This window comes from Mercenaria mercenaria, chromosome 2, assembly GCF_021730395.1.
Source record: "Mercenaria mercenaria strain notata chromosome 2, MADL_Memer_1, whole genome shotgun sequence".
NCBI classification, from domain to species: Eukaryota; Metazoa; Mollusca; class Bivalvia; order Venerida; family Veneridae; genus Mercenaria; species Mercenaria mercenaria.
In genome coordinates, this window is record NC_069362.1 from 34,370,737 (window position 1) to 34,383,041 (window position 12,305).

Consider the following 12,305-nt stretch of genomic DNA (forward strand, 5'->3'; position numbering starts at 1 on the left):
CTTAACACAAGAGCGAACGAATTTATGACACTCATTTAAAACTGTTCTTGCAGATTAATTAGGAAGTCACTTCTTTTATAATATACATACAAAATTCTATAAATTACGTCGAAAATGCATGTATATGTCAGCTTATCGTAAACCGTTTGCTAAGTTGGACCACAGAAAAATATATTTGCTTTTCACCAATCATAACCATATTTCAATTTAGTTTTGGTCACTTAATTCTATACGCTTTTTCGATTACGGAATATCGGTAAACTTATAACCTTTTATACATACTTTTCTTCCAAATATAAAATTTGACTCACTTATCACTGGGCCGCTAATACACAAATGCGCAAAATCAGTTAAATCAATATAACCGAAAGATTAATTTGGGTATTTCAAAGATTATTCATATTCAAGATAAATCATTATAAGTCTTAACATATTTTTCCTGTCAACATATCGTTTTAGAACGGTTTGGTTAGACCCCACTTTAAGCTAGGATATGCCTAGGCCCTGGAAGTTAATGGAGTACGGTCACGATTTTGTAATAACTAATCGCAGCACCAATGACAAATTTAGCTGCATGTTCCCTCATACACCATTGAAAATTGTTTACAATGATAATGTAAAAAAAAAAAACACACACACACAAAAACGCCTATCATTGTCATGTTGTTTATTCCCAACTGAACGTGAAAATCATTTCAGCGGCAACTGTCAGTCACGTGATCAGCGGCAACTGTCAGTCACGTGATCGATGCTGTTTTTCGTATTTACGTCAATAAGAAATCCTGACAGAACACGTTTGAGTGTTTCCCACTCGAATTTAATAAACTATTACATACTTGAGACCCAGATGTTCTAAATGTAAAATACTAAAAACTACAATGTGTGATTATAAAGCCGATGTAGAGCGCGCATTTTCGACTTTTCTGATGGTATTCGTAGAGCCTATCTAAAAGCGCACATTGCGCATCTTGGGCTAAACGCTTATAACATGGCTGTTTGTGTTTTACGTATGTTCAATTATTATGCCCGTACTATAATCTAGTTATTTAATTTCGTTTGTATGATTATTGGTGCAATGTAATTTTATAGAAAATGTTCATATGAAAAATCTGTGTAGGAAATACATATAGCTATTCGTTTTTTGTTGTTGTTTTTTTTTAATCTAAATTTTGGACAATTTTCCACCTGCTAAGATTTCAAGTGCAAACACTTAAGGTTATTTACATATCAAATGCTGGGTTTGTATGTACAGTATTTGAAAAGCATTAAACCTGTACATTCTCAATATATACCTTTAACCGCAAATGGTGTTTATAGCATTTTAATATTTAAATATACTAATATACCTTAAGAATGAGGTAGGCATTTAGTAGAGTGGAGAATGTATAAAAAAAAGTCCTGTTAAAATATTACCCGATGACTCTGAAAGCAACGTCTAGTACGTCATTTTAGGCGTGTTGGAATGTATTTCTTCAGCACTAATATCAAATGGATTTGTTACAGAAATGTCGGCAATACTGACAACTGTATGATGTACGCAGCAAACAGAACAAACTCACAGCATGGTGAACTAAACAGCATGGTCTGAGTAGGGCATGGTCCCGAGTACATTGCGCCTCTTAGAAATTCCTTAACAGTTATCTAAGGTCTTGTGATAACTTGATTGTTTTTTTTTTTGTAATTAACTCTTGTCCTCTAACGAGGTGTTTCTGAAACTGTCGTATGTGCGTGCGATCACCTTATTACCAAAGCAGAATAAAACCACTTGTTGTTACTATTCCAACCATATGATATTGCCGTTGTTATTAACAAGACATTGAAACATGGCCCCTGAACTTTTTATTGGTTTTCAAACTAAGGTGCAATTATCATTATTTACAACACTACTCTTGTATTGGTAAGTTGCGTGACAAAATATTCTCATCAAAACAGAGGTTATTTTTGTCATAAATTAACTACACAAACTCAGAGGACGTCACATAAACTCGTATTGCTCGATATTCTTCAAAGAACAAACATGTTCTATTTGTGTCTTGCTCTTTTAATGTCAATAGATTGTTTATGAACGGTCAGATAGACATTAGTTTCCGACAGTCAGCCACTTTAACTCCACAAATTAAACTAGCATTGATATATATATAGTACACACCATTCCAAAAATCTGCAAAAAAGAACAAAAATATTTTTCTTAAAGGTCCATTACTAAGGGAAAGTGAGTAGGCAATTTTTTTCATAGCCAGTGCATAGACTTCTGCAAGACACTAAATAATGAAGATTGGCAGGTCAAAATTTACAGGAGGTCTTTGGAACTCAAAGAAATGTATGTGTATTATGTTGAAATTTCAATGAATCGACAGAATGACCCCCCAGGTCTTTTTAACTTTCTTCATACTTCATAGAAAAATAATTGTACATATACTGCGATTTATTTCGAATTTCTACATACAAACTTTTATTTTCCAATAAAATGAAATAGTTTCTGTGCTTTTTAAAAGAAATTAAAATGTTCACTTTCCTTAGTATTGGACCTTTAAACTATAGGTGTAAAACAGAATAAACAACTGTTTTCTTTTCAGAAATATTTTTATTTTCATTTTTTCTCATAATTTATTATGAATACAGTGTAAACACTGGCAACCGGTGTAGGCACACTAGTGCTGGGAACAAGAAACATGAGGATTTAATACTGAATGAAACTGGGATCCAGCTGATACTGCGCACAAGGGGTACAACTCTCTTCATTGCTATAAAAAGTTACATAACTCTTGACAGAAAACGTTTAAGATGTTTTTTTACCTTAATAATATAATATATGTCATAATTCCACAGGTACTACCAGTATTAATATTTTCAAGTACAAATAGTGCTTCAAATGTAAGTCCGTAAATTAAGATTTAAACTGAAAGAAGTTTTCCCTTGTGAGCAAAAACAATGCAAATGAAAATGTTTATTACAAAACTATATTTGTATGATACATTATATGAATGATAGAATCATGATGTTTTGAAATTCTGACAGACTGTGATATGACAATGGAAAAATTGATTAAATCTCAAGCTAATAAATGCTTTTAAAACACAACAAAATAGAATTAAGATAATCTGCATTGACACCCTTCTGCTACACTACCTGGATTAATACTTAATTTAATACACCTACATAAAAATCAAAAACATGAACCTACATGTCTGAAATCTATGTACTTTCTATATATTGTTATATTTTCACTAGACTATATTGAATACTATTGTATATTGGCTGATCAAATACAGAGAAAATATCCTATAGTATTTTGCTACAATTTAAAAAACAGTTTAAAAGAACAAACAAACAGATATAGCTTTCATCTTGATTTAACCATTTGTGAAAATGATAGTTTCTTGGCAGTGTAAAGCCTCTGATACAAAGGTTATTTCGTTTATGATTTGATTTTTACCCCCCCCCCCCCTCCCCCCACCACAAACCCTCCCCCACCCCATTATAATTTCATGGGTCATACAGAACCTAATATATCACAATAATTTTTTGTAATAAAATCTATTTTGTAAAAAGAAAGTATGTCTTGTTAGTTATTGGTCATTTGCTTTTAGTCCTATCTAGCTTAGATATATTTTAAGTATTTTAAAACACGATTGAGACATGTTTCTTTTTTTCTGATACATTATCAGTAATTCTCATGTTCTATTCTGTAGATCAGTATAAAAATATTGAATTGAGGTAGGTCATATCAGATATTGGAAAATAAAGTATATTGATTTAACAATGTTTAAAGCATTTAAAATATCAGATTTTACCAATCAATTTAATAATACAATCAAGGCTTTTAATACTGAGTGTCACACTGTGTATTTCCAACAGAAACAAGTAATCCATTTTCAACTTAGAAATATAAAAAATAGAATCAGCTGAAGGTGGTAAAAGACCTTAAAACACTCATTAAATATCGCCTTTAATATATTACAGCTTTCTTTTTTAAATAAATAAATATAAAATGTTAATATTTACATGATTTATAAAACTATATACAAATAAACTTTTTAATTATCAACCCTATTTACAATATGTACAATTTTAATATGAATAAATACGTATTACTGGACGGAATACATAAGGACGGAATAGATAAGGACAGAAAGTCATCAGAAATGACATCCTTCAAAATTTGCACAATGCCCTAGAGAGATACCAGAATGAAACTTTTTACCTTTGGAAATTTCAACAATTTTCTGTAATGAACTCCAACACTTCAAAAACTATGCGCATCAAAAAAATTGACCTTTGAAAACACATGCATTGGAAATAACTAACTTGTGAAATAAAACTGTACAAATTGAAAGAAACCATTAACTTCCTACGAGTAAGACTTTAGCTAGAACAGTATTGCAATGTAAAGATTGTACTGAATGTATTCTGACTAATACGAAAAAACTATAGTTTCTATGTGCTCATGGTTTTGCTGCAGCTATAAAATAGTATTACACGTGTATCTCTAAGTTTCAAAATGGAATCTCTCGCTTCGCTAGTACTTTAACAGCACTTTTATCATTATCACATTGGTAAGGTAATACCAAATCTATCTACAACAAATATATCAACAAATAACAAAACTTTCTTAAAATACTCATGAACAAGTAACAAAATCATTCCTCAAGCATGATAATGCCTCTAATAAAATCAATGATTTAGTGATAAAAACGAAATCAATGATATATTTACACACATGATTGAGCTAATTATGAAAGCCTTGTGAGACATAAAGAACTATGATCTTTAAATTCAATGTTCTAGATAACAATGCTTTCTGTTAAAAAGTTCAGACTATTAAATATGAAAAGATTTTACCCTTTATATTTTCATGATATAACTGACATTTTGTGTTTGAAATTTAGTATGAAACTAAAACATGAATTTTGTTTACTGGCAGTTTTTATCAATGATAATGTAATGTATATGGCTACAGAATGCTATTTTTTGGCAGCTTTCTACACTCAAGCTCTTATAGATTTTTTTCTCAAAATGGTCATACGTTTACATGAAAACACAGACAATTTCAGAGCTAACAGCTAAGGCAACTAGTGGTTTTCTATAACTAAGATATTGCATTTTTTTCACATCATATGTGAGGACTTGGGATGTTTTCAATGTCAAACAAATTGTCTACATCAAAAGGTGTATCAAGATTTAAGTCTGTTCTGTCGAACCATGGATGATCATTTTCTTCATTTTCATGCACAGGTGAAGGTGCTACTGGAGTATTTAGCCCACTTCTTGTTTCAATATTTTCAATGTTTTGTAGCAGATTTCGGTGCTCACCAGCATTAAAACTGTCTGCCCACCAGTTAGGTGCTTTAATACCAGTGCCAATAACTTCTAAACTGAGAGAATCATGTGTTGTGAAGTCTAATGGAGATTGTGATGGTGAGAAATCATTTTCTCCTAAAAGATCGTCTAATCCGAAATCACTTACAGAATTTGAGTCTGATGACGGAGGGCTCATGGCCATGATTGGACTAGCAGAGTCATCATTTGTATCAATCAAGTCTTCAGTTTTAATTTTTACACCACCAATTTCAATATCCTGATTAAGAATTGAGGTCCAGTTGAAATCACCTTTTAAATGACCTTCATCCTCAGTAGCACCAAAATGTAAGACACTATTTCCACCATCTAATCTACGCATTTTTGATGGCTGGCTTGAACTACTTTCTTCATAGCCATCATCTTCAGGCTCACGTTTAATTCTTTTTAAGTTAATGGGAAGGGTTGTAGTTGGTGAGCTAGATGTAGACCCTGACTGGCCATCTCGACTGTTTCTACGTTTCTTGAACACACCGTTTTCAATAAGGTCACTATATTCAGGATTGATTCTCCAGAATCCTCCCTTACCAGGTTCATCTTTTCTTCGAGGAACTTTCTGGAAGCATTTGTTCAGTGACAAATTATGCCTAATGGAGTTCTGAAGAGGAAAAAGCGATCAATATTATTAATGATGAAAACTTTTTATGAAGTATAATTTTAACAGACAGCTGGTATTTCAGAATATTTACCAAGATCACAATGATCGTACAACCAAACTGATCTATGTACAAGGTCATTAAAGATACATGACTTGGAGAACAATTCAAGAAAAGTAATCAAGGTTAACTGCTTCTAAAGCAATGAAGACTTGGCAACCACATTGATTTTCAATAAAGGCAGTAGGAAAATGTGAAGATATTAACACACCTAAGAACTTTCTGGAAGCTTTAAAGGCAATGAAATCCAATACAAGTTCTGTGCAGTACCTTCAATACTAGCACAGTTCCAGGATTCTTACTTCAGTCAATAATTGGGTATCACTTCATTCATAAAACTGAAATTTCACGCTTTAGTAAATATTTCAATCAAACCAACTTAATTATTAAGTTGCCTTTAACACTGTTGAATAAATTTTCTTAACAACTCAAGTATTAATAAGAACTAACCTGCCAACTTGGATCTGCTAATCTGTAATACATGAAGTTATCTGTAATCCAGTTGTAAATTGCTGACAATGTAATTTTACTTTTCTTTGTCTCTTTCATTGCCATACATATTAATGTTGCATATGAGTAGGGTGGTTTTACATATGGATTAGTTTTGTAGTCTATTGAATCTCCACCTAGTGTGGTGGGTGTAAGTGGAGGAGTGTCTACTGGTGGAAATCTCATTTCAAACATTTTGGTCGGTGGAGGCCCACAAGCAACATTCAATATCGAATTAGGATTCACTTTAATGTTTTTGTAGTCTCCTAACATTGGTGGCCCAGGGCTTGATGGTGGTGTTGGTGTGGTGATCTTGAGGATGTTCAGATTCTGGAGCCAGTTTAAGCTTGTAAGACTGTCATCAAGATTTGTTCCTCCATTACTGCATGTGTCCATGGGATATTTGGCCATCCAGTTCTGACGTAGTCTGAGGGCTAGGTGATCACGTGTAAGAGCTGGCATCCTGGGCTGATGTTGATGAAGGGAATAAGCCTGTGGATACTTCACCTTGCCTATATTGGGGTGTACTTTTAGCATTGATCTTGGCTGAAAAAAAAGAAGTAACTATTAGAACACTATATATGTCCTCCATTAAATTAAAAACAATAATTATTACATGTTAAACTGTTTAATTCTAAGCTTACTTTTCATACAGTTTTGTTTTGGTGGGTATTCAAACATTTTTTCATATACAGTAATATAAGTAATTAAATACAAATAATAATAACACTGATAAAACATATCCCATGGAGATATTTAATTTAAAACACTTGATTCATAATTGTATTAGAATTATCTCTCCTGCTTGCATGTATGCTATCAAAACCAAAAAAAGAAATAATTATTCTTCAAATTATGAATGTTTTCAGTATCAATTTCTTGTTAAAACATGAAATTGACCTGAAAAATGAAATCATCATCAAATATATCTTAAAATGGTATTTATATAATCATTATTCATTTAAAAGACATATTTATACATGTATAAATGATATTTCATTATGATATTATTATTACCTCATAAATTCAGTTTTTTTCCATTAACTTTATGTTGTGTTTATAAATTCCACTTATGTTTAAATGTTCTAAAGTAATGTGACCTCTACAATGCTTAAACCCAGAATGAAATAAATTGTTAAACCTCTTTCCCGGGCAGAAAAGTTTCATGTATATACAGGTACAATTCAATAGTTCTACCTATACATGTCTTTAATCTACTTATTATGCAGGTAAATGTGTTCAGGCATGCAACCAGAAAAAGCGTCAAAGAAATATATGTTCAGCCATTGGTTGATCGATTTTGTCCAAAAATAGATTTCCACGTGGAAAATATCAACAAGTTGTTCTGTATCCTAACTGACATTTTCAAACGAAATAAAATAAATGTCAACAAAGAATCCTGAATAAAAGAATGTAACCAAATAATTAAAATTTTACTTACTGCTAAAATTTTATCATTTGAAATAAAATTGCCGGTTGGTCACTCTGATGGTAAGAATAAGTCTAATAGAAATATAAATCCTCCAAATATATTTTACAATACTGATTTTATGCTATTGTCATGTTGTTTCAAAAGTTTGAGTCCCACAATTTTATCAAGAAATGAATTAATTAGCAAATGTTATTCAGAAAATATGAATGAATTTTGGTCTAGCAACAATGTAAACAACTATAAATACTGTCCTCATAAAGGACCAATCAATTTGTTTTTCACAGAGTTAGTTTTGTTAAACCAATTTCTATTGGCTAACTATTTCAGGCCAAAACATTTGATTGGATTCCGCGTTAAGAAGACGATTGATTTGTGCAGTTGAAACCGTTTACATGACCCTGATAATAATGTTTTGACGGCTAATTTGGCTACAGCAACGAGTAAACATCGTTTGTAAATATTTGAAAGTTGTCACTGCACTTATTTCCCTGATGACATTCCAAATACAAAACAATTCTAAATCTCGGCCTTTTAATTCTTTTTTTTTTAAATGAATCCTGATTAACTGATTAAGAAAGTACCTTTACTATTGCATTGATAGCAAAGGGCAATTTGGTAACATCTTTAAAGGCCCACAATATGCCTTTGTATAAACTGTGGCTGCCACATTTTCCGTTATGAACATAAAATACATTCTTCGTGTCTTAATTGTATTTATAGAAATAAATGAAATAATTACTTCGGTTTGTTATGGTGTGTAGATGGCGGTATCTGAATGAGTAAAATGTTTTGATGATATTTGTACCGCCGTTAAAGGCCTAGATTCACTACTATATAAGTGTCCCCCCCCCCCCCCCCCAAATCCAATATACAACTTCCATCTTATCTGCTGCTTATCAGCGATTATGTAATAGCAACTGATTAGAGGGCAATTAGCACAGCAGGGACCCCAACTAGACCATGAAGATGTGTGCAGTGGAGTTGAAAGAAATTATTTTTTCTTCAGTAAATGTGGAATGATAATAATAATTCTTATTATTTTGATATTATGTAGATGATAATAACTATTACTTTAATGTTGAAATAATAATAATAGAAATAATCATAATCATAATTATTATTATTATCAATATTATTATTATTATATTATTATCATTATTATTATATTATATATAGGATGATAAAAGATACAGTAATAATATTGAAAAAAATAATGATAATAAACACAAGTATAGTAAAAACTTTCTGAGTTCTTTGTGCTGACAAACAATATTTTTCGATTTGGAAATTGATTGTTATTTACAGTATTCTGCAAGCTTTAGATGAGCGAAAGTCACATTTTTCAGAAATATCACAATTCTCCAGACAGAATTTGAAAAAATAAAAACTTGCATGTTTCTTTAAGTAAGTTTCTCATTATTTCATTATTGTGAAAATAAGTTTCTGATTATTTTATTATTGTGTTTGATAAACAAATATTTTTCTTTACATAGAAATGCAAAAGAAAAAAACAACAACTAGTATAACTTTAAAAGTTATCAATTATTCATTAATTTAAAATAAATAACACTGTTTCCCCTTCTCACTAATAGATACACTTGTAAGGTAGACTGACTCTCCAATAAACAATGACCCTTGTGTATTGGAACCATACTGTGATGGTCATTAGGCCCCAACTGTGCTGGTGAAGACAAAAATCCCTTGGCCCACTGCCAAAATCTAGGCCTTTAAACGGACATTTTTATGACATAAAAGGCATATTTCTACCATGAGAGAGCTAAGCAGATAACGCGATAACATTCTAAACTTTCCGGAAAATATCTGCATTTTCCTGACATTATTAAAACAATATCACATGAAAATATCTCTAGGGCCTATATGATTTTTTTTCTTGAAAATGTCAAAGAGCTATAAAAAATAAATATATTTTATACTTCTTTGAAAATGTCATAGCTACTACGATAATATTCTAGACATTCTAGCAAAGTCGTGCATTTTTCTGGAAACATTAAGGAAATTAATTATATTTTCAGAAAACTTTAGGTTTTTGAGATAGACTGTTATATCAAGATAGTTTTTGAGGGTGTCGAGATAGGTATCTGGTTGTGGGCGGTTGCGCAATAAGTATTGATATAACAATCAGTAAACTATTGCAATAGTGTTTCCAGGAAACTTCGACTATTGAGATTTTTTCCCCAGCAAATTTCGCTTTTTAAAGCATCACGATAGCTACCTGGCTATCTCGTGGCAGAAATATCACACCATACATGTTCACGTTCTGTGTACGCTACATTTTCTGGAAACTGCCTTTTTACATTCAAACAAGAATAAGCGAACTCCACTAACGCATGTGTGCCCTCAAACAGCTATAGGTTCTACATTAGTCTGGTTTTCAGATTAAGTAATCTCAAACGTTTTCCAGTATAGCTAGAATAGGATCGGTTGAATATTTATATTTGTAATATTCTAATTATAACTCATATCTGTCTTCTGCAATTTCGTTTGACGAGTGCGGTATTAGGTCGGCAGTCCGCAAGGGACGTAAACAGTACAAAATCATTTTTTTTTTGGCCAAGAAAGATTGTCGGTATTAACAATACAATAAAAATAAATTGTCTTTAATCATGTGGAGTTGTTATAATGCAGTTTAGTATATAAGCTTTTTGTATTTTAATTGCAGCGAGCCAACTAGTTTAGTGGGTATCTATTACCGAAATGGAACATAAGCGACCAGAATTCGGAGCAAGAGAAAATATTGACAAACCTTGAATAGACAAAAAGCGGACAGGACTCGTTACCGACAAGGCCAAACATATTTTTAAAAAATATGCAGAATGAGAAAGTGGAAGTTTGCCAGGTTGTATCGGTAATACTGCAGTTAATGACCAGATTTAGTTTCTTTTTAGAAAAAAATATTAGTTCCTTTTTGTTCAATTATTCTCGTGTCTATGGAATCTGTGCAGAAGGTAAGTTATTGATACGCGCAAATAGCCAATCTGCGCGATTTAAAAATTTTCACCCTGACAAAACTGCAACTCTCGGCCACTGGTTTTCCCCGCCCAAACGATGGCGTTTCGTTTGAAAAAAAAAAGTGTTTATAGTTCAGCAAAGCGTTGGATATGATTATACTTACTTCTGATGGGAATCTTACGATTATTTTGTTCGTGGTATTACTGGAACAATAGCAACAATACAATCAACATAATTTCAAATAGCGACGGAATTCCTTTGATCATACCAGTAATCATTTTGCCCCTTTAATCCTGAGTTTTATTTATTGTGTTTCTTTAATATTGAGCAAATATCTCTGCATCTTGATGGGTCTAATCAACAGGAATCACACTCCTTTCACAAATATCCAACTTGAAAGAGCATATTCTATCAGTGGTTTTCACAACTTTTCCTTTCATTCGCGAAAACATGTTTACTTGTTTTTCTTAATGCGATTAAAATCAGTTTAAAATGTGTGTCAAATAAAGTGACAGTTTTAAGGCACGCGTCAAAACTGCAATATATATTGTATTGCATGAAATAATACTTTTAGATTAAAGATGAATCGAATACAAAAAGAATACACAGAAAAATGAATAATATTAATAATAAACATCAGAAGAAAAACACTTTTTAGTGGAAATGGAATAGCGTTTGCTTTGCCATGGGCTCATCCTGCTTGGTCCTGAAAAACAAAATATGTATAAACGCCGGCACGCCGCTTCTAACAGGGGGAAACTTGAAAGGGGCAGACTCCAGATGAACTCCAAGATTTGATTGCGGGCAATGTCGCATATATACGTCATTTTAGAATTAAATATTCGTAAAAAGTTGAAATATACGCGAAATTTGCTTCTTTTACGATTTTTTTTTTAATGAAAGCATAAAGTAATGTCCTTTTGTGAGTTTTTTTTCTGAACTTTCTGGTAACAATAATTTAATATCTACGGTGAAAATCGGTTTATTTTTTGGAATTATTGTCTTCGACTTTGATACGTTATCTCTTACTTGGTTATCCGATGCCTCCTGAAACTAAACAAATGGCGTTTTAGAAGTACAAATTAATTTACATGCATTAACGATTTTGCAGCTTTCTGATTACATATTTTCGCAGAACTTGCGGTATAAGACAGTCGTAAAAGATTTGCTTCGCAATAATGAATATACTGGAATTTCGACGCCGGCCCACGTATGGCTTCGCAGTCTAAAAAAGATTTAAGAAATTCTAAAAAAAAATCCGTGCCCAATGAAAAATTAGAAAACAAACAACAATAGGATTGTGTTTGTTTCCAAGTGCATCACGTATGTAGCATGTAACACTGTAATATTTTATAGCTTTTGATAACAAACGGTGAAAATGATGACACGATTGACATGTG

The 12,305-nt window shown here is 31.9% G+C and overlaps 1 protein-coding gene across 2 annotated transcripts; it reads right to left on the reverse strand.

Annotated features, from left to right (window-relative positions):
• Positions 1 to 2,564: 2,564 nt before the first annotated feature.
• LOC123563685 (forkhead box protein J1-B-like) lies at positions 2,565 to 8,166 on the reverse strand. Of its 2 annotated transcripts, none has more exons than XM_045356630.2 (3): positions 7,945 to 8,166; positions 6,465 to 7,049; positions 2,565 to 5,956 (listed from the first exon to the last, which is right to left on the reverse strand). In XM_045356630.2, the coding sequence occupies exons 2-3, from the start codon at positions 7,038 to 7,040 to the stop codon at positions 5,114 to 5,116; spliced, it is 1,419 nt and encodes a 472-aa protein (XP_045212565.1). In that variant the 5' UTR covers positions 7,041 to 7,049; positions 7,945 to 8,166; the 3' UTR covers positions 2,565 to 5,113. The 2 variants fall into 2 exon arrangements, with proteins under 2 accessions (XP_045212565.1, XP_045212564.1); XM_045356629.2 differs by lacking the exon at positions 7,945 to 8,166 and adding an exon at positions 7,521 to 7,674.
• Positions 8,167 to 12,305: the final 4,139 nt, after the last annotated feature.